At 35.7% G+C, this 18,521-nt stretch overlaps 3 protein-coding genes across 3 annotated transcripts in view; 1 reads left to right on the forward strand and 2 right to left on the reverse strand.

Moving 5' to 3' along the window:
• Positions 1–14,360, forward strand: part of LOC129807285 (C-1-tetrahydrofolate synthase, cytoplasmic) — a 32,302-nt gene extending 17,942 nt beyond the window's left edge. Inside the window, exons 6-9 of the mRNA XM_055856452.1 lie at positions 4,687–4,912; positions 4,988–5,126; positions 8,024–9,493; positions 13,987–14,360. Coding sequence (XP_055712427.1) covers positions 4,687–4,912; positions 4,988–5,126; positions 8,024–9,493; positions 13,987–14,229 — 2,078 coding nt within the window. The 3' untranslated portion in view covers positions 14,230–14,360. The remainder of the gene's footprint in view (positions 1–4,686; positions 4,913–4,987; positions 5,127–8,023; positions 9,494–13,986) is intronic.
• On the reverse strand, positions 14,352–15,472 carry LOC129807286 (probable methyltransferase-like protein 15 homolog). Its single transcript, XM_055856453.1, has one exon. It carries the CDS (start codon positions 15,470–15,472, stop codon positions 14,393–14,395), a length of 1,080 nt encoding a protein of 359 aa, XP_055712428.1. The 3' UTR covers positions 14,352–14,392.
• On the reverse strand, positions 14,352–15,944 carry LOC129807287 (ubiquinol-cytochrome-c reductase complex assembly factor 2). The gene is made up of 2 exons (XM_055856454.1): positions 15,771–15,944; positions 14,352–15,708 (listed from the first exon to the last, which is right to left on the reverse strand). The coding sequence occupies exons 1-2, from the start codon at positions 15,839–15,841 to the stop codon at positions 15,474–15,476; spliced, it is 306 nt and encodes a 101-aa protein (XP_055712429.1). The 5' UTR covers positions 15,842–15,944; the 3' UTR covers positions 14,352–15,473.
• Positions 15,945–18,521: the final 2,577 nt, after the last annotated feature.

The raw sequence follows: 18,521 nt of genomic DNA on the forward strand, positions 1-18,521 counted from the left end.
ATTGTATTTGACGTTAATTGTTATGAACTTGTTGAAAATGTTTTCTAAAATACATTTTTAAACCACAAAAAAATAATATTTGAAGATTTTCTTGTGGACTACTTAGCACTTTTAAGTTGGATCAAGTGCTAATCACAAAATCAAATTGTTGTAGGTTTATTGTATAGTTAAGCAGCCAATCATTTATCGCCGCTTTATCATTATTTGTCACCTTTCCTGTGAGAGATACATACAATTTTTCACAAAATTTTAAATTCCACTGAAAGAAAATTTGCAAAGTTTTCAATGGAAAATTAAAATTTATTGTCTCTTAAGTTACTTAGGCCTTTGACTTTTGACTTTTGAAAAACTGTTAACTTTTAATGCAATTTTACAAAATAAGTACCGATACTTTACTGATTCATTACCTATTGAGTTCTTTGCAGTCTGATTTGAAATTTAAAGACCTCTATTTCAATTTTATATAAATTTGATTAAATCCGTAGAAAAGTGGATCCTATAGGACCTAATAGGACCTTTACTTCATACAGTAGGTGTCAAAAGTTTATTGCCTCATATATGTTCGGGAAACCAGATGCAAAAAATAATAGAAAAAATTACTTTTTAAAATTTTTCTTTATGTAGATTAGTTGTCTGTAATCCGTCTATCTTATTTATGCATTTCGAAAAAATTATTTCATTTTACTTTATATAAAAAATAATTATTTCCCAAAAGTTGTTCAGTTTTCAAGCGTCAAAAGTTTGTTCCCTCATTTGAAAAGTTACTCACAATGGTCAAAAACATGCAACTAACTTAAAACAAACCGGCTATATTTTTAGTTTATGTCATTTGAGAGGTCAATGACGGGTTTGGACATTTCTAAAGTTATCTATGGTAAATATTATGTGTATAAAAGTTATGATAAATAACAAGAAATAATCTGTTTCTTGAAAATTCATTATTTAAGTTAAAATAGCAAGTTAGAAGAAGTGAAAAGGAGGGAAATCGTTTAGAGATACTGTCGGAATGAATCTTCGACGTCAATTGATTAATTTTAAGGAAAATCATGTCAAAATCATCAAAAGTTGTAGCGATGTGGCACGACCACATATAAAAAACGCTACTGGCAGGCCTAGGGTATCAACTCAGAGGTTCGATAACAGCATTATAAATATCTCTGATAGCGACCCAACAATGTCTGCTTCAAAAATTGAAAGACAGTTGGTTGCTGAAGGGACACAGGTCCCTACTGTTACAAAAACATGCCCATATTGAAAGAAAATGGTAAGAATGTTTTTGTGGCTCGCATTATAACCTATAAACTATAACCTTTTATTCAGATTAGACTAGTCAACCAATGGGATATTGCGAGCCACCCAAACATTCCAAGCATTTTCTCTTGATTTTTATAATAGTAAGGACCTGTATCCCTTCAGCAACCAACTGATTGTGAATTTTTGGAGTAGACATAATAGGGTCACTATCAGAGATACTTATAATGGAGTTATCGACCAGGAGTTGATAGTTATTGACCATGGAGCTGTTACCCTGGGTCTCCCAGTAGCGTTTTTTAGATATGGTTTTGCTCTATCATCATATAATTTGACGATTTTATGTATATCCTGTAGAGATTTTCCATAAAATTAAACAATTGATGACGAAGATTCGTTCCGGCAGTATATCTGGACGATTTCTCACCTTTTAAGTTTTTGTAATTTGCAATTTTTAACCTAAATTATAAATTAACAAGAAATAGATTATTTCTTCTTATTTATCAATACTAAAATGACATAAACTCAAAATGTAACCGGTTTACATAAAGTTGGTTGCATGTTTTATTACTTTTTCAAATTACGTTTTCAAATGAGGCAACAAACTTTTGACAAATCGACAATGATCAAGTTTTGGAAAATTATTTTTTTATATGAAATAAAATTAATTATTTTTTTTAATATATAAATAAGATCTATGGATTACAAGGAATTCATTTGCAAAAAGAAATATTTTAAAAAGTAATTTTTTCTATCATTTTTTGCACCTGATTTCCCGAACATACATGAGGCAACAAACTTTTGACACCTACTGTATATTTCGAAATGGCGATTTTTCTGCTAAAAGGCGTTAATGGACGAAAGGTCCAATTCAATTCAATAATATAGGGGAAAGCGCGCTATTTTCGGACGACTCAAGCTTCGGACAACTGTTTTTTTTCCTATGTTATTTATGGATTTCACCAAGACTTTTTTCTGAAAATCTGAGGCATTGGACTAGCTAATAGTGAAATAGACTTTGAAAGCATTCCGGAAGGGCAAGGAACTATGAGAATTAAGGTGGTCGAAATAACCCAAAGCTATATATGTATCTACATTTTTATTCATTATAAAATGTATTAACCATGATTTTAGAGAAAACAAAGACGATAACCTATGCGTAAGGTTCCAAGAAACACTCCTTAAAAAAGGGGTGGCAAAGCGTCCAAGGCTTTACGAGCTGCTCGAACTCCCAAGAAAGAGCTCTGTCTTATATTCCTTGTCGCAAATCTTTCTGGTGCTTATAAAATTATTGTCGAATTAAATTTGTCTATAAATCACCACAAAACCAGTTTGCAGTTGAAAATTGTTCAAGAAGAAGGGTTTCAAAAAATCATTACCATTTTAATTACTTAATTAACCAAATCGGGTGAAAATTAAACCTTTGACCTTGAATAATTCAAGATGGCGACTTTTCCGGTGAAAGGTGTCTAAGGACGAAATGTTCGTCTGGACTAACTACAAAAAATGTCCAAAAATCATTGAAATCGTTAGGGCTAATTTTCTGCAATGTTAGAAAAACCTAATTTTTGACGTATTTTAGGTATATAGGGAACGCATGAAAGGGGAGGGGGAAAAATAGAGAGATTACTTTCGGGATAATTTCATTTAAGGAAGGGTTGTCGAAGACCGGAAGTTGATATCTCTTACCGTTTGAATTTTATATGGGTCAAAAGACTGAAAATGTGCGAAAAACAGTATTTTTAAAATAGAACTATTACCGTTACTTTACCGATCCATCACCGATTGTGACCGATGCAGTTGGGTTCAGAATTAAAAAATCTTTCTAAAATGTCTAAATTTGTCCAAATCCGTTGAAAATCATGTTTTTGGAGGGGATGAAAGGGGTGGGGGGGTGATTCGGGTAAGTTCAATTTTCAATTCAATTTGAAGTTTACTTCATGCCTAAAGGATACAATGTTTTCCAAATATAAAATTCTGGGGGGGAGGGGTCACCGAAGACCGTAAGTCAATATCTCTTAGCGTTAGTAGCCAAGATGGTGAGAATTTGAGAAAAAAAAATTGGATTGTGAAAACTGCTTACTCTTACTCTAAAAGTAGCAAGAAAAAGTCAATGTGTATTAAAAATATTGCATTTTAAAAGTTGAGATTTTGGCGCTTCTATGCCGAAATTTAGTAGTTACCGTAAAAGTGACACTTTTGAAAAGTACATATGGTAAGTGTACCAAATTTTGACATAGTTGCATGCAAGCACCAAAGTCTTATGTACATTTCAATAATATTTTTAATACAAATTGAATTTATTTGTTACTTTTTTATGAGGAGTGTTCCTTGGAACCTTGTAGGCAGTCTATCTTCTTTATTTTCTCTAAATTCACTAAAATGCATAAAAATGTAGACATTACATTTGTGGCCTATTTCGGCCACCTTCATTTTCACAGTTCATTGCCCTTCTGGAATTCTTCTAATGTCTTTTTTAGATCATCTTGTTCGTCGAAGCGACATATTTTGTTATTTTTCTTTCATTGTATTATTTCTAGAGTATGCAAAAACTAAAAATTCAATGAAATTCGAGGAATAAAAAATGTGGCCGAAATTACAGGCTGGCCGGAATTTGGCACACTTTCCCTATACTCTGAAAAGCTAATCGGAATAATTTTTTTTAATTGTTATGAAAATTGTCAAAACAAGATAATTGAAATTTTTTTTTTTACAAATTAGAGTAAGTTTTTGGGAAATTATTAGTACAAAAAAATGGTTAATGTGATTAAAAGTTAAAGTGGTCAAGACCTTTACAATGATATCATATTTGTCAAGATCGGTTAAGCCATTTTTGAGAAATTTCCATAAACCTTTGAAAAAAAAAAATCTTTACAAAGCCACTATTTAACTATTTAGCAATCAATGACCATTTTTCTCTCTTATTGAAATTTATCTTTACTTTCTTTGCCTTACCTTCATTTGGAGAAGCAATTAAATTGGTTATCTTGGACCCAAAATTATCATTGCTTATTTTAATAAAAACATTTCAGGTAGAAATGTCTTGTGAAAGATGCTATTTGAATTTGAACAGCGGGTCAAAATATGGTACCTTTCTATTGTTAAAACTTGATGACGAATCTACTGTATTTTATAATATTTGTATTGGTATAAATTTAAGCTTTTATAATCAGTAAACCCCTTTGATATGTAAATTTACTATCTCAATTAATTCCACAAGTGTGAGTGATCTTCTGTCTCTAAAATTTATTATCGTTGCAAGCTTGAGAGCACAAGTTCAGTGTTATTGCCATTTGATCGATTTCTTTGCGTGTTTGTCTCAAGAGTGGCTTTATTAATGGAAAAAAAGAATCCCAGCACCAAGACGCTGAAAATTCATTGAGAAATTGTGGTCAAAGTTCGAGAGTAAACTAACCGGAGCAACGTCTTATGTAGATCCGACCAAGATCACAGGGCAGCGCCTGGTGGGGGACGTGTGCTACGCAGAGGCTCGTCAAGTAGCTTCTTACATCACTCCAGTGCCTGGTGGGGTTGGTCCCATGACTGTGGCTATGCTGATGCAGAACACTGTTCAGTCTGCTGAGAACGCCTACAAGAAGCTGTTGAAAATGTCTTGGGATCTCCAAGTGCTACCACTGAATCTCCAGAAACCCGTGCCGAGGTAAAAAATATCTTCTATATCAGTAAATTTTTGTGCTAAGTTCCTATCTCTAATTTCCATGTGATATTTGAACAGTGATATCGAAATTGCGAGATCTCAAGTGCCAAAAGATGTGTCTCTTCTCGCATCAGAAGTTGGAATTATTCCAGAAGAAGTCTCACTCTATGGCACGAAAAAGGCTAAAATCTCCTTGAGTGTCCTGGATCGTCTCAAGGTAAGATTTTTTTAATTTTATAATTTTTTTCAGGACATGAAACGAAGGTATTCTCAAAACAATTTGCTTGAAAAAAAAAGCTTGAAGTTTTTGCAGTTGTAGAAACAATCTCTCGGAATTGTAGTAAAAAATAAATAGGAATATAAACGAGTTAATTACGTCTTGTAAACACTTAAAGGGGTAAAGCATTGCGGAAAATTAATGATGATTTGTTGTCTTTAATTTTTTTTCAATGAAAACTTGTTATTTGTTCTATTTTAAAGGTGTTTTATTAAGAAATTATAATCTTTTTCCAGTGAAAAAGTAATTTTAAACCGTTTTTTAATGAACTGTCTTTCGAAAAACGTGTATACAGAAGTCAATCAAAGTTAAAAGTGGTATTTGACGCAATAATTAAAATTGAAAAGTTGCTAGGAAATTAAAGTTTTTTTACAATATTTTCTGGTTATATAATTCTGTTTTGATGACGATCATTCAACGCTTTTATTTCAACTTTTATTACCTACATTAATCTCTAAAGGTTCAAGAACATTATTTTAGAATTTTGGGTGTTTATAAAGAAAATAAAAACTAAAACTATTAAATATAATTTTTTTCAAAATACTGGGAAGACTTAGTATATGACCTTATTAATCGAATTCATGATAGAACATTATATTTATTTCCAGTTCTTTAGCGATGCATGTGTGACGGAATGATATTTGATTTCTTGTGTTTTTTTGTTAATTCTTTAATAGTTTTAAAAGATATCTTATATTAAGTGTCTAAAGAACCCCGAGAACCCTAATAGTTGTCAGTGTTTTTTTAGTCTGAAACTCTGAAACTTTCAGGCACATAATGGATAGTTGCAATGTGATACAAGTATCCTGGGTTCCAATCCCCTTTACGTAAAAATACAAGGTTCACCAGAATTTGTCGAAAAGAACCTTGACTAAAAAATTATGCCTTCCATTAAAGTACTTCAACAAAAATTATCCTTATTTAAAATACTACATCAGTGATCCGGATTCCAAACAGTGATTCTTCGAAAGATTTTTCAATTTAACCCTTTCAAAGATATTAACACGTTAGCGTATAGTTCGGGAGAGAAAACTATAAAGAAATAAGTGATAGTCTGTGAAGAGAGAAATTAATTGCGTAGTTTTCCATGGCCTACTAAGGACTATAAGAGTATACGGTAAAAACTTTTGGACACTGACCAAAATATTGGAACAAGTTTTCCTTGGAACAATTTTTTTTGGAATAAATTTGTACCTAGAGAAAATATTTATTTGTTCCAAAAGGTTTTCTTTACAGTTTTGTTACGAAATATAGTTACAATTTTGTTAGAGTTCTCAATGGGTCAAGTGGTAGAGCACTCGCTCCATGATGCAAGTGTCCCGGGTTCGAATCCCCTTTAGGCCACCAGGAATTTTTCTGGCTTTAAAGATGTTCGGATTGCATTCAGTCAGCTTCACTCACTGCACTTGATTCCACGGGCATGGGACTGACAACCTCATTCCGTACAGGAAAAAATAATAATGCATGTCCAGAAATCCCCTTGTGGGAAGGCCTTGTTTCTTCATGGAATGTTGTGCCAGCATTATTATTATTATTATTTCTTTTAAAACCGTTTTGATTTGGAACAGAATTTGTTGCACTCGGCTGTTTAGTTCCCACTGTCAGGAACAAATTGGTACATATTTTTTATATCAATATTACTCCTACAACTGTAACATATTTGTTCCGAAAATTTTTGGTGTCCGTGGACGAGTTAATTTTTGGAACGAAATTGTTACTCGTATGGGGAATCTTTTTGTTCCCATTCCCGAATTCGTGTGATTTCGTCTTACAGTTAAGGCCTATACTTCAGTCGAGATGGATTTCGATGGCGAAAGTTCATAAGGAACATCAAATAAGAATCAACTTAAGACTGTTCTATACAGACGCGTGCATGACGAAATCATATGCGAGTGCTGGCAGCAGGAGAGGAAGGGAAACTCGAATCAAAAAAGTGAAACCATGTAGAATGAAAATTGCCACAGATTTGGCGTCCTCTTCGCTGCGGTGACGGGTGATTGAGTGTGAGAGGAGGGATACGATTTTATACTAGACGAGCTATTTTTTCACTGAGAGAAATCCGAAAAAGTTAAAATAACATTCCGTAAATGTTAATTTTACCCTGCAGTATTGATCTAAAATCGGTGTAAATATTACCCTTTTTAGGTGTATTAGGAGTTACATTTACCCTTTTTCATGTTAATTTTATCCTTAAAAAGGTGTAAAATTAACATTAAAAAATGTTGATATATTTTTACACCTAAAAAGTGTTAAAGTTCTGAGGAAAAAAGTTAATCGCACCCTTTTTCTCAGTGTTGGAACAAATTCGTTACTAATATTAGGTATCTTTTTGTTCCTCCTAGAAGGTACAAATTTGTTCCAAAAATTTTCGGTGTCCGTGGACGAGCTATATTTTGGAACAAATATGTGCCGAAATTTTTTACCGTGAGATAACTGGTCACAGCAGACCCAGGATCTTGTTAAAAGTTTGTCAAAATGGTGTTTCTTCATATAAAATGTAAGAAAAGTTTTGTCAAACTGAACAAATTTGAACAAGATCTATTTGCCCGTTTAACAGGACATTGTTTTTTAGAGTATAACGCAGAAAAACTCCTATCAGTCCAATACATTTTCTTATTTAGAGATCAAAAATCTTTTAAATAACAACATGATAAGGAAAATGTTGCCAAATTACATCAATGTTGGTGGAGCAGTGGGCTAGATAATGATATCTGACCGAAATGTTTCTGGTTCAATCCTAGTTCAGTGTCATTTTTTTTTCTTTTTTATTATCATGATAATGATTTTATAACGTGCACGTTATAAAATTATTAAATAACAAACCCTGCCTTTTCCAGAACAACGTCGATGGCAAATACATCGTTGTGGCCGGAATTACTCCGACTCCTTTGGGAGAAGGCAAGAGTACAACTCTCGTGGGTTTGGCTCAGGCCTTAACAGCCCATAAGAAGAAGAAAGCATTTGCATGTCTTCGGCAGCCATCCCAGGGCCCCACTTTTGGTATCAAGGGCGGAGCCGCTGGCGGTGGATACTCCCAAGTAATCCCAATGGAAGACTTCAATCTCCATCTTACTGGAGATATTCATGCCATTACTGCGGCTAACAATCTTCTAGCCGCTCAGCTTGATGCCAGAATCTTCCATGAGGCTACGCAAACTGATGCTGCTCTTTATGAGAGACTCGTGCCAAAGATTAAGGGCGAGAGGAAGTTCTCAAAGATTCAAAGACGTCGTCTTGACCGTTTGGGAATCACCAAGACAGATCCGGACACCCTGACGTCAGAGGAAGTGGCCAAATTTGTGCGTCTCAACATTGATCCGACAAATGTTGTGTGGACACGTGTAGTGGACATCAATGATCGCTACTTGCGTAGGATCACCATTGGTCAGGCGTCCACAGAGAAGGGCTTTATGCGCGAGACTAGCTTTTCGATTTCCGTAGCCAGTGAGCTTATGGCAATTCTGGCCCTCTGTACGAGTCTTGAGGACATGAAGCAGCGCATTGCCAAAATCGTTGTAGCCTTCGATAAGTCCGGGAATCCCGTGACTGCTGACGATTTGGGCATGACTGGAGCAATGATGGTGTTGTTGAAGGATACTTTGGAGCCAACTCTAATGCAGACCTTGGAGGGAACACCAGTTTTTGTCCATGCTGGACCCTTTGCCAATATTGCTCACGGTTGCAATTCCATCATTGCAGATAACATTGCTCTGAAACTTGTGGGCAAGGATGGCTATGTGGTGACCGAAGCGGGCTTTGGATCTGACATTGGCATGGAGAAATTCTTTAATATCAAGTGTCGTACTTCCAAGAAGGTTCCCAGTGCTATTGTCCTTGTGGCGACTGTTAGGGCTCTCAAGATGCACGGAGGAGGGCCACCAGTGTCAGCCGGAAGTTCCCGCAAGGAGTACACGGAGGAAAATCTGGAGTTGCTTAAGAAGGGCTTACCGAATCTGCTGAAACATGTGAGCAATGGGGTCAAATATGGAATCCCAGTACTAGTGTCCATCAATGCTCATGCCTATGATACTCCAGCTGAGCATACGATGATCCGTGAGGCTGCCCTCAAGCAGGGTGCTCTAGCAGCTGTAGTTTCGAAGCACTGGAGCGAGGGAGGGGCAGGAGCAGTGCCTCTGGCCGAAGCTGTGATCAAAGCTTGCTCCAATAGGTCAAAGTTCAAATTCCTCTACGATCTGGGAATCTCTATTGAGGAGAAGATCATTCTGATTGCCAAGGAAATGTACGGAGCTGGAAGTGTGGACTTCAATACAAAAGTCAGGGAGATGATGAGACTCCTAACTGAGAAGGTAAGTCCTACAAAATTGTTTTCTTTTCATGGTTTTACTGGTTTTACTCCTTTATTTTTTCTTCATTCCATCCAAATTTTTGTTTTCGAATCAGATGCATTTTTATTCTAGATCTAGATCTTTTTTTATCAACCAAAATTTCCACCTTCCACCCCCCAATGACTAATTTTCTCAGCTTATCTTGGCTTTTCTAAGGATTTCTGAGAAATTACGTTAAGCTGTTTGTCCGTTCGTCTGTATGCTACTACATCTCTAAGCTAAACGGTTAAAGATAGAGACTTAGGACCTTCTGGTGACCCATAAGTCGATCAAATTATCGTTAGCAGGCTTATCATTTTCCCCCTACCCCTCCCCTTTTCTGTTTTGGGGATTATCAGGCAGACATTTGGCCAATATACGAAAATCCCGTTGAAACATTCCTAGTCAAGGTCAAAAGTTAAAAAGACCCTAGAGGACGTATTTATTAACCAAAATGGTTCATAAATGGATTCGTTGGAAAGGTCTTGGAAATCCAAAATAAGACTAAATCGGTTTCAATCGGTTACGAACCGATAACAATATGTTTATGAACCGTTATTTAATTTTTATTCGAAATTCAATTGTCGCTTCTTAAGCTTTTTGGTTGACCTTTTGAGTGATTTATAAATTGGTTCAAATCGCTTGTGAACCGAAAATGATGCGAAAGTGCTTTTTGAAGTATAGCATCTAAAAGTGTAGGAAGCCAGAGTGTACGAAGCTTGTAAGCATTCCCCTACATATTGGTACAGTAGACTCTCGCTCAATCGGGCGCAAAATTTTGTTGACAATTTTCACGTTTAATTATGAAGCAAATTTGTTCAAATTCGCTGTATTTCCCCTTGTTTTATCATGATTCTTAAAATTTGAGCACTTTTTGTGGAATTTATAATGATTTTGATGCCCAAATCTCTTAATAATTTGGATGACATTTTGCCCCATATGCCCGATTGAGAGAGAGTCTACTGTACTTTCTTAATCGTATATAACAGCCATAACAGCTATGAAATGGAATCCAATGCCTTTGATGGCATTTATGACGTGCTTTAAAGTTTGGACTACCTCTTATGCGTTTGCTTCGTTGCCGTAAAAATTCACGCTTACTTCCAGATTGTATTTAAAAATACCGCAGATGCATTAGGGGAGACTGGGGCAAAAAGTCACAAATCGAAATTTTTTTCCAGATAGCTTCCATAGACCTTCTTCGATGTTGTATGTTTCTTAGAATTTGAAGATGGAATTGTATGTAATGTATGGTTCAAATTTAGAAAACAAAAAATATCAAAATTTTTAGAGCTATTTTTGAAATATTTTCCTTGGAGAATATATCAATTATCACCTACCTATTATTCAAAATTTATCAACTGGTGGATATTTCCTAAATGATTTGGATTCTTTGAATTCGAAGCCGCTATCTATTTTAGAATTTTACAAAGATTCTTCTCTCAACAAATCTTTTTACTAAGAACGACAATTTGGGGTAAAAAGTAACAAAAGGTATGGAGCAAAAAGTAAGAAAAACCGAAACAATTTATGATGAATTTTAGTTCGAGTTAGGAATTATTTGCAATGACAGGGATCTATGTATGTAGGGGAAAGTGGCCTGCCTTTGAATGCGACAGACTTTGATTGCTTCAATTTTTCTCTTATTTCACAAAGCTAAAATTCCATTTTAATAATCGAAGTTAATAGAAAATAGTTAATAGTATTAACTGTAGTTCGCAAAATAGGATTTTTTTTTGAAAAATAAGAGAAAAATTGAAACATTCAAAGGCTGCCGCATTCAAAGGTAGACCACTTTCCCTTAAGTGTTAAAATAATACTATTCCGGTAATATTAAATTTATCAATTGGATTAGGGTCAAAAGTAGTGTACAGCTGAAAATGAAGTGTTTGGAAGTCTTTGGAAGTGGGAGTGCTCAAATATAAAATATTTTCTATCTAATTTCGCAAATTTCAGAAGACTACGTTACTTTTAGTTGAGATTTTTAATTCGAACCGCAGTATAATTTTTAAATGTTTGTTGACATTTTCAAGTTTTTTTTATGACAATGAAATTGAGTAAATACGCTCATCTTAAATTGTGTTGTAATTTTTTCGAGGAAATATTCAGTTGAATAATAATTTTCCTCTAAATTTTACAGTAAGTTCCAATAATGTAGTGCCTTTTAAATAATGACATAAACTTTTGCAGTTGACTTTAAATCAATTTGATATTTTTTTTCTCTAAATTATCTTAAATATGTGACTTTATCGCGAATATTTTTAAGGGGTTAATTGTTACCTCCACCGCTTCCACCATTTTTTTTTGTTTACCTTTTTGCATATTACTGGAAAGGTTTTAGTGACGCAGAAGTGCATTTGTAATATTTAACGTTAGACTAATTTTGGAAAGGTTTAAGTGATGGACTTCCAACACTTTCATCAAAAAAAACATTTTATGAGTTTATTTAGCAAAATGTTAAAAATGTGTAAAAAAAAAATTCGTGAGATTTTTTTCAAAGTTATCCTAATATTAAATTTTTCATCAGATTAAATAAATTATTGATTTCTAAGTATGAGAAATACAGGAAGTGCTGGAAGTATTGCAACATTTTCGAGAGTGTTGCGAAGTTTTTGAAGTGTGAAGACTTCTTCCATACAAATATTGGAAGTGCCTGGAAGTGGTGTACACATTTTCACCCAAATATCTCCCCCTTGAATTGGGTAAATTTTGGAAATTTTACCCTTTATGAAGGCTTCAGACTTAAGGCTTATCCATAAGGCTTAAAACTTCTTTAGATTCTTATAGGTCGACAATTTTTGGATAATTTTGACTTAGAAATATACTATTAAGAGGATTTAATCTATTTGAATCAGAAGAACGAATTAAATTGGATGCCATTTAGGATTTTGAGACCTTCGGAAAGTAGGCTAAACCAGAACTAGCCCAGTTCCCGAGGGTCTCAAAACCTTAAACAGCAACCGATTTTATTGATTTTTCAAAATGTAATACACGCACGGCTCTTCGTTATCCGACACTTCGTTATCCGGGTGACAGCTGCCAAACACTGGCGGTTGATGTAATCAAAATTATTTTTACTAAACATGAAGTTTCTCCAGAGTGAATTGAAGTACTATTATCATTGTATCGAAGTTTTTAATACATAATTGTGATAAAAAAAAATGAAACATAAGCACACCATGAAGAAAATTCTCTTGTTCTTTGACAGACAGAAAATAAATTCACACAGCACAAAATATAAAAAACAGTTGATCAATGATCATTCAAAAAACCTAAATGTCATTTTGTCCCCCAGTCAGCCGGATAACGAAGAGCCGTGTGCATTTGCCCTTAATAATCCAATCCTAAGTCAAGATTTTCCAAAAAATCTTGACTGATAAGATATTAGAGAAGTTAAGCCATATGGTTAAGGCTTAGGTCTGAAGTCCGTATTACGGTAGTCCATCTTCCGAGCTTTTGATCTAACATCCCTGCTATTTGATAAGCATCTAAAAATGCCCATTTGAATTGCTGTAACTGCTGTTCTAATTGTCCGAATTTGATAATTGATATCGCAAATGAAAAACCTTGTAAACGTAAAGTATTATACAGATTTTCACAACTTTATATGACAACAAAATTTTCAAAATTCTCAAGTTAATTCTCCATTTTCGGATTTTAGAGCTAGTCCAGGCGAACATTTAGCCCACGCATATACCTATGACCGGAAAATTCGCCATTTTGAATTATTAAAGATCAAAGATCAACTACTTTGAAGGGCTTATTTTTCAACCGATTTGGTTAAATTTGGATTTTTTGGAAAGGTATTGTAATTTCGAACCCATCTGCATCGGTCTTCATCGGTAATGAACCGATTAAGTACCGATTTTTGAATAATTTTACATCCCCTGTAAGTAAAATTCCCTAAAAGCAATGTTTTTTTTGGTTTTTCTCAAAATTGGCCCAAGCTTTTTCAATGATTTTCGGATATGTTTTAGAGGTAGTTCAGGCGAACATTTCGACCAAACATACCTATGACCGGAAAATTCGCCATTTTGAATCATTAAAGGTCAAAGGTCAACTACTTTGGAGGGGCCATTTTTCAACCGATTGGTTAAATTTGATTTTTTTTGGAAAGGCATTGAAATTTTGAACCCGGTTGCATCGGTCTTTATCGGTAATTAACCGGTTAAGTACCGATTTTTGAATAATTTTACATCCCCTATAAGTAAAGTTCCCAAAAAACAATCTTTTTTCGGTTTTTCTCAAAATTGGCCCAAGCTTTTTCAATGATTTTCGGATATGTTTTAGAGCTAGTCCAGGTGAACATTTCGCCCAAACCTATGATCGGAAAATTCTCCATTTTGAATTATTAAAGGTTAATCAGAAGTTTATCTGGCTTTGCCAGTGTTTTTTTCGCTCCTCTCTTTTCATTATCTTTTCTAATACTTCCTTGGCAGGATGGAGATGCACAGTTATTTCTTTTGTATTTGCAGGGCTACAAGAATCTGCCAATCTGCATGGCTAAGACACAGCTATCCCTTTCGGGCAATCCCGAGCTCAAAGGAGCTCCCACTGACTTCAAATTGCCCGTAACAGATCTCTACTTGTCCGCCGGAGCTGGATTTATCGTGGCGATAGCTGGAGATATCTCAAAGATGCCAGGTCTTCCCACTCGACCCTGCGTCTACGACATCGACCTCAATACCGAAACCGGCGAGATTGAGGGACTTTTCTAATCATCTTACCCCGGGAATACCATTTTTTTCTTTTTGTAGTTTTATAGGAATAAATTCTTCTCGAGGAGAATAAAGAAAAACCACGGAAAAATTGGATTTTGAGCAAATAAAGTGACTCCAAATGGCTAAAAGACTCTTTTATTATTTTTCGATAAATACAGGATTAGGTGATTTTGAGGGCGGCTCGGAGTTTGGCTGAGCGAGATCTTGGGTTCTGCTCGACCTCTTCGGACTGAGGAGTCAAGACGTGCTTGTGCAGGGGCAGCCATCCGGTATCTGTGAGGGTTTCTACGGTGTCCTTGTCGTAGATCAGAGTATGACTGACGTACTTCAGAGGCAGAGGATTGGCCAGGTTCTCCGTGACATTTCCCATTATGTGTCGCTTGACTATCTTGTCTTCCAGCGAATGGAAAGTGATTGTGACCAAGCGTCCTCCGACTTTGAGGTATCTCTGAGCCAGGATCATGCCGTAGTTGATTTCATTGAGTTCGTTATTGACAAAGATTCTGAGAGCCTGGAAAATTTTCGTGGCCACATTTGTCGGTCTCTGGAGCATATCCAGACGAAATTCTTCTTCACAGCAAGCCGAAACCAAGTCCACTAATTCCTTCGTCGTTTCGATCTTCTTAATGGAATACCTGGCCTGGACAATAGCTCGAGCGATTTTTCTCGAATACTTCTCCTCACCGTAAATCTTGAAGATTTTGTACAGATCCATCTCACTAGCTCTGGCAAGGACATCAGCTGCCGTTGGAATCCCTTCCAATCTTCCACCATCCATCCTCATGTCCAGAGGAGCATTTTTATCAACGGAAAATCCTCTCTCGGCAACGTCAAATTGCATTGAAGAACACCCAAAATCAAAGAGAATCCCATCTACTGTGCCCTGATCAACTCCCTGAGCTTCCAGTATTGCTGGAAGCTCAGAAAATCGCCCCAGGAGAGGAATCACCCGTTCAGGGAATTCCTTTTGCAATTCTTTGGCATATTCATAAGCTACGGGATCTCTGTCCAGAGCCAGAACCTTGACATTTTCCGCACTCTGGAGAATATGCCGAGAATGCCCTCCAGCCCCAAAAGTCATGTCTAGAATTATCTGATTCTCACCCGGCTGAAGATTCTCCAGCACTTCTTGCACCATAACGGGCTTATGGGGCACAGATTCCTGGACATTTTTGCTAATTTGAGCATTTAAAAGTCTACGTACTTGAAAAATTGGTTGAACTATACACTTCCTTAACATCCTACTTGGTGTTCATGTACTCCAGGAATTCCGACGAGAGAACTTGGTTGCACTGCTCCCCTGTCAATCCGGTTGCGGTTGTCCTTGAGTTTCTCGAGTAACTCTTGCCGTGAATGTTGTTAGAGATCCTCGATAGTGCGTCGAGTTGCTTGGCAAAATCCTCTGGATTGAACCCTGATTGTTGCTCACGCTGCAGGAGATTTTTCAACTGTTCCCGGAGATCTTCACCCAAGTCCCTGCAACATTGAGGTTATGTTGTTTACATATGGGGAATATTTTGCATTGAAGAATTTCTCACCTTCCGGCTTTTGATTTATCAACAGGCCACTTCTCCAGTATCTTGAGGAAACGTCTGTAGTTAGCAGACATAGTTTTGAACACCAGAAACTCTTATTTAACCGTGAAAAGCGGAAAGAAAAACATCAACACATTTTTCAATTGATAAACCCGGTGGACATACTGCAGCTTTAGCTTTACATTACAAATAAGTGTTCTGTATAACTTATTCTAGGACTGATCGTTCGTTAGGTGAGGTTGGGGCAATTTCAATATTCATGCTTTCCATGGGATGGGGGACCTTTATATTTTACGACGGAACATCTTTTTCCGACCACACAATCGGGGTAGGTTAAGTAGGGTAAAATAAGAAATAAGCCAATTCAAAACCTACTCTAAATGGAAATTTTTCGTTACTCCAAATGGAAACATCAATTTTTCCCATGATTAAATACAGTACTAAATTATTATATTTATATATTTTCTATACCACAGTTTTGAGCCTCGAGTGGGTAGATAGAGTAGTAGCTCCATGACTGCGAGGTCGTGGGTTCAAAGCTGAGCAGCAGCAGAAAGAGATTCCTCATGCCATATCGTCTTTGAATTCGTCCAGTGAATGAATGAATACAGTAGACTCTCGCTAATTCGGCTCTTTTAAGATCGGGGTACTTTTTAATTCGGGCAGCGGTTACATTTGAAAAAAGTTTGTTGTCATTTTTCAAGTTTGATTATGATTATCAAATGAAGTAAATATGCTCAAATTTGCCATGGTTTGTCTTAGTTTTGATGTGATTTTGCATTATTGAGGGATTTTCATGCAATTTACGTTATATATGAGTGTGTAAACACAATATCTATATGCACATTAATAAAAAATCGTTGCATTTCGAAAAGTTTGTCGCCCGAATTTCTATCTAATTCGGCTGACATTTCGGTCCCATATGCCCGAATTTGAGAGAGTCTACTGTAGTAATCTCAATGGTGCATATTGGCAAAAAAAAGTGAACCGCCTAAACAATAGAGGCTGGTACGAAAACCAGTTTCGATGTGAAAGTGGTACTTCAGTCGATACAAATATTCGCTGACACTGATCTCAAACACACACCGAGAAGGGAAGCTGTGATATAGTAGCGGCACTGATTGCCCCGCTGCCAAACACTGACGGTTGATATAGTGCCTGCTTCGTAATCCGGATGGATTTTTAAAAATTTTTTCAACGTCTCGGAAATATAATACGAGTTTTTTCTAGAATTAGACTAAAAATTTTAAAGCTTAAAAAGACATAATTAGAGAATTCTATGCTATTATACTTCATTTACTAAACAAAAACATCACAGGATAATTCATTTTCATTGCTGAACACACATGCATACATGACCTCAAAATTATTTTAAATGTAACCGTCGATAACTCGTCCGGATTACGGCGATCTGGATTAGAGAGCGGTCACTGTATATTGAAAACTGTTTTTTACTAAACATGCAATTTGTCCACTGTGAAATAATGTGTGTTTTTTCATTTTATCAAAGTTTTAGGTGTGATTCTTACATAATCACACCTATTTATTTGATATATAATTGTACATATTGTTACGAAGAAAATTCTCTTGTTCATCGACAGACAATCAATTCACACAGCACCCACAGCACAAAATATAAAAATCGTTGATCAGATTTAAAAAACCTATGCCCTAAATGCAATTTTGTCCTGGATAACGAAGAGTGCTGATTGTATATAAATAAATCGAATTTTCTCACAAGACCAGTTAAACCAATTTGATTTCAAAATGAATAAAGAAATATTTTTGTTACGCATACATTTAAAAAATTAAATTTTATAATTGTGAACAAAATTAAATATAATAATATATAGAAATTGTGCAAATGAAATTAAATGAAACACAAAACATCTCAAAAAAGTCACTAAATTTATATTTAAAAAATAAATATTACCTTAAATTTCTTTGGGATTTTCCATCTGAAAGTTGGAATTTTCCACCTGGAACTTTCTACCAAAAACCTTTGGACTTCCCATGGTGATATCCATTCATCACCGAAGAAATTTTCACGGTAATTCCACTCATAAAACCACGGTGAAAAACCAGAGAATTGCCAGTGGGAATTTCTGGGGGTATCACTGAAAAATGCCTTGGGAAATCCTATAGACTGCCACTATGGGAATATACCTCTGGTATTTCTCAGGGAAACTCCATTGGATTAACCCTGATGTTTTCCATCCATATCCAGGGAAAATTCCATCTTTAATTTTCGCGGAAGACTAGGGGTAGGGGAAACTGGGGCACCACCAAACACGGGGTACCACCAAACACTAATTTTTATTTCTAAACTACTTGGACTATCTCGACCATTCCTTCAGTGGACAAGCATCCCTATAGTGCCAATAAATTCCTATAGGTCTTATCCTCTGAAGTCGAATATCCGATTAAAAAATCGCGATGTTTGGAGGTACCCCGTGTTTGGTGGTGCCCCAGTTTCCCCTAAGAATCCAGAAGGAAAGCTCAGGGATTTCCAGTGGTTATTTCCATGGGCACTCATAGAAATATCCGGTCTTACATCCCGGGTGGAACCATTTCTTATAGGGACACACTAAAGGCTTCAACACTGGAAGCAATCTTCATCAAAAATTGTATTTTTGACAGAATTTTGACGTTCTAAGGCAGTCAGTGCTCACGATTTTCTTCAAAGAGGTAATTTTTGACGAAAATTGTTCTCGATGTTCAGCAGAGGCCTTAAGTTAAAGAGAATTCTCTCTA

The sequence above is a fragment of the Phlebotomus papatasi genome, chromosome 3 (genome assembly GCF_024763615.1).
Source record: "Phlebotomus papatasi isolate M1 chromosome 3, Ppap_2.1, whole genome shotgun sequence".
Classification (NCBI taxonomy): domain Eukaryota; kingdom Metazoa; phylum Arthropoda; class Insecta; order Diptera; family Psychodidae; genus Phlebotomus; species Phlebotomus papatasi.

Coding starts and splice junctions, on each gene's coding strand:
- LOC129807286 (XM_055856453.1), bottom strand. CDS start 15,472: ATGTTAAGGAAGTGTATAGTTCAACCAATTTTTCAAGTACGTAGACTT.
- LOC129807287 (XM_055856454.1), bottom strand. CDS start 15,841: ATGTCTGCTAACTACAGACGTTTCCTCAAGATACTGGAGAAGTGGCCT. Junction 15,709..15,770: donor GATAAATCAAAAGCCGGAAG/GTGAGAAATTCT, acceptor TCAATGTTGCAG/GGACTTGGGTGAAGATCTCC.